Source organism: Bison bison, unplaced genomic scaffold (assembly GCF_000754665.1).
Source record: "Bison bison bison isolate TAMUID 2011002044 unplaced genomic scaffold, Bison_UMD1.0 scf7180017864203, whole genome shotgun sequence".
Lineage (NCBI taxonomy): Eukaryota > Metazoa > Chordata > Mammalia > Artiodactyla > Bovidae > Bison > Bison bison.
This window is the reverse complement of record NW_011494775.1, coordinates 6,224,539-6,226,713: the sequence shown is the minus strand read 5'-3', so window position 1 is coordinate 6,226,713 and position 2,175 is coordinate 6,224,539. Positions and strand designations below refer to the sequence as shown.

At 60.4% G+C, this 2,175-nt stretch overlaps 1 protein-coding gene across 3 annotated transcripts in view; it reads left to right on the top strand.

Moving 5' to 3' along the window:
* The window catches only part of SCAMP4 (secretory carrier membrane protein 4), a 17,541-nt gene that overhangs the window by 6,023 nt on the left and 9,343 nt on the right, over window positions 1-2,175 (top strand). For 2 of the 3 annotated variants that reach the window (XM_010844536.1, XM_010844538.1), the window contains exon 2: window positions 1,336-1,386. In XM_010844536.1, the coding sequence (XP_010842838.1) occupies window positions 1,380-1,386 (7 nt within the window). In that variant the 5' untranslated portion in view covers window positions 1,336-1,379. Of the gene's footprint in view, window positions 1-1,274; window positions 1,387-2,175 lie in introns of all 3 variants that reach the window. The other variant, XM_010844539.1, reaches the window with a different exon arrangement.

Sequence of the window (2,175 nt, the reverse complement as noted above, 5' to 3'; positions counted from 1 at the left end):
TTTGACGTGAAAATAAACAACTTAAACCAGGTTGGTGTCTGTTAACAAAGGCATGAGGCCCCGGTGGCCGAGAGTCCCTGGGTCAGGGTGGCCATTTTCTCTGATACCTGGATTTGCGTGGGGAGGTGAGCTGCTGAGTGGAGTATAGTCAGGGAGGGGCCCCAGAGTCTGGATGGCTATGGCTAGAGCCTAAGGAGAGGGCCCATCAGCCTGGATATTGCTGAGTGTATCAGTCTCCCATCCTTCCCAGGTGCCCAGAGGGTCCCTGGAGGGGCCGGTGGGGGTCTGCCTGCCCTGGAGTGGTTAGCCCTGGAACCCATGTGTGCAGGACTCTGAGCAGCAAATGTGTGTGCTGCAGGCCCCTGAGACATCCATGCCTTGAGCCCCCGTCCCAGGGCTACTCCTTGCCTATGGGGGCTGGGCAGGTAGAGGGTCTGCTGGAGCCAGAGTGGTGGATGGCCGGTGGGGCCTGCGACAGGAGGGCTGGGCTGGGCCAGGCTCCAGGTCCCAGGGGAGGCCCTCTCTGAGCTGGGGGCCGGGGGTGGACCCGGAGACTCTCAGTCATTGGATCCTTCCCTTGGACCCCCTCCAAGGGGCTCTGCACCTGCTCCAGTGCCCAGTGCTGGGGGCTGTTCAAGCTCAGCTGTGCTGGTTGGGTACCAGGTGTGGCCACGTTGCCTGCCCCGCTTCCTGGAGAAGGTAATGTCTGCCTCCTAGGTCCTTGTGCAACTGGCACCTCTGTGGTGCCTCCTCTGAGGGGCTGCTCCATGACACGGGCTCCTGGGCAGGGTCGCTGGGTGCCTGGCCTGTCCCCAGGCATTTCAGTTGGGTTGCAGTGGGGTCCTTGGCCTTGCAAAGCTCATAGGGGCAAAAGCCGTGGACCAGAGAGGTTGTGTAACTTGCCTGAGGTCACACTGCAATGAGTGTGGACTCAGTTTTTGGTGACTTGGAGACTTTGTGGCCATAGGAAGTGTGCAGAGCCATCCGTGGACAAAGGGAAAGTTTGGGGGTTGGGTGACTAACACGTTCACTTTTGTGGGGGAGTTGGGGGAGGACGGGCAGGAGGGCAGTAGTGGTGGGTCACTGGGACCCTCCACCCAGATGCCTCCCCCACATCAGTGGCAAGCTGCCCGGGGTGGGGGTGGAGGGCTCTGACACGAGGTGGTGACTGGGGTCACATGTGGGGCTGGGCTGGCCTTGAGCCAAGAGCCCAGAGACCCCTTTGGATGCTCTGGTAGTTAGGGCAGTAACTGCAGTGGCCCCTGGATCCGCAGGTGGTGTTGGGGTCGCCCTGCAGCTGTAGAGACCCCCTGACTGTGCCTGTCTCCCCACCAGGTGTGGCTGCAGGCTTCCACTCCCACCCTGTCTTCGCAGCGGAAATGTCAGGTGAGTCCCACCCGCGCCCCGCAGTGGGGGATCCTGGCTTCTCTGGCCATCTGGAAAGTTCCCCGGGCGGCTGAGCACACTGTGACCCCAGGAGGGGCACAGCCTCGCTCTCCTCTTGGGATGGGAGTCGGGGCTGCTCTGGCCACTGGATTGGACAACAGGGTGACAAGTCCGCACAGTGAGCATCTGGCCCAGCCAGCAGAGCCCAGGGGGCACCTGTGTAGTTGCTCGGACATGGAGCCCAAGTGGGCAGCTCTGGGCAGCACTTTGTTACTGTGCTATGAAGTCTGTCCACTGCCCACCAAGGTGGCACAGGTGCTAAAGGGACCATACAGAGATGAGCTCGGCCCCTGGGCCCCACATGTAAGACGGAAGTGTTCCATGTTGGAAAACAGGAAGTCCCAGGACTTCCCTGGTGGTCCAGTGGTTAAGACTCTGAGCTTCCACTGCTGGGGGCCTGGGTTCGTCCCTGGTCAGAGAACTAAGATCTTACAAGCCTCGCAGTGAGGCCAAGAAAACAAAAACAAAAACCCCATGGAGTCCAGACTCCAGGAAGAGGACCTAATGGCAGGTGTGGCTGTGAGATGAAGTCATGTTGGAGCAGAGTGGCCCTGAGATAACAGTGGGACTGACATCCTAAGATGGAGGAGACATGGGCACAGACACAGGGAAGCAGGGAGGATGGGGCAGAGCTGGAGGGACGGGTTCATAACCCTGGGGCGCCCAGAGCATCGGGGGGAAATGTGGCCCTGTGACACTGGATCTGATTGTCCAGCCTCTAGAACGGAG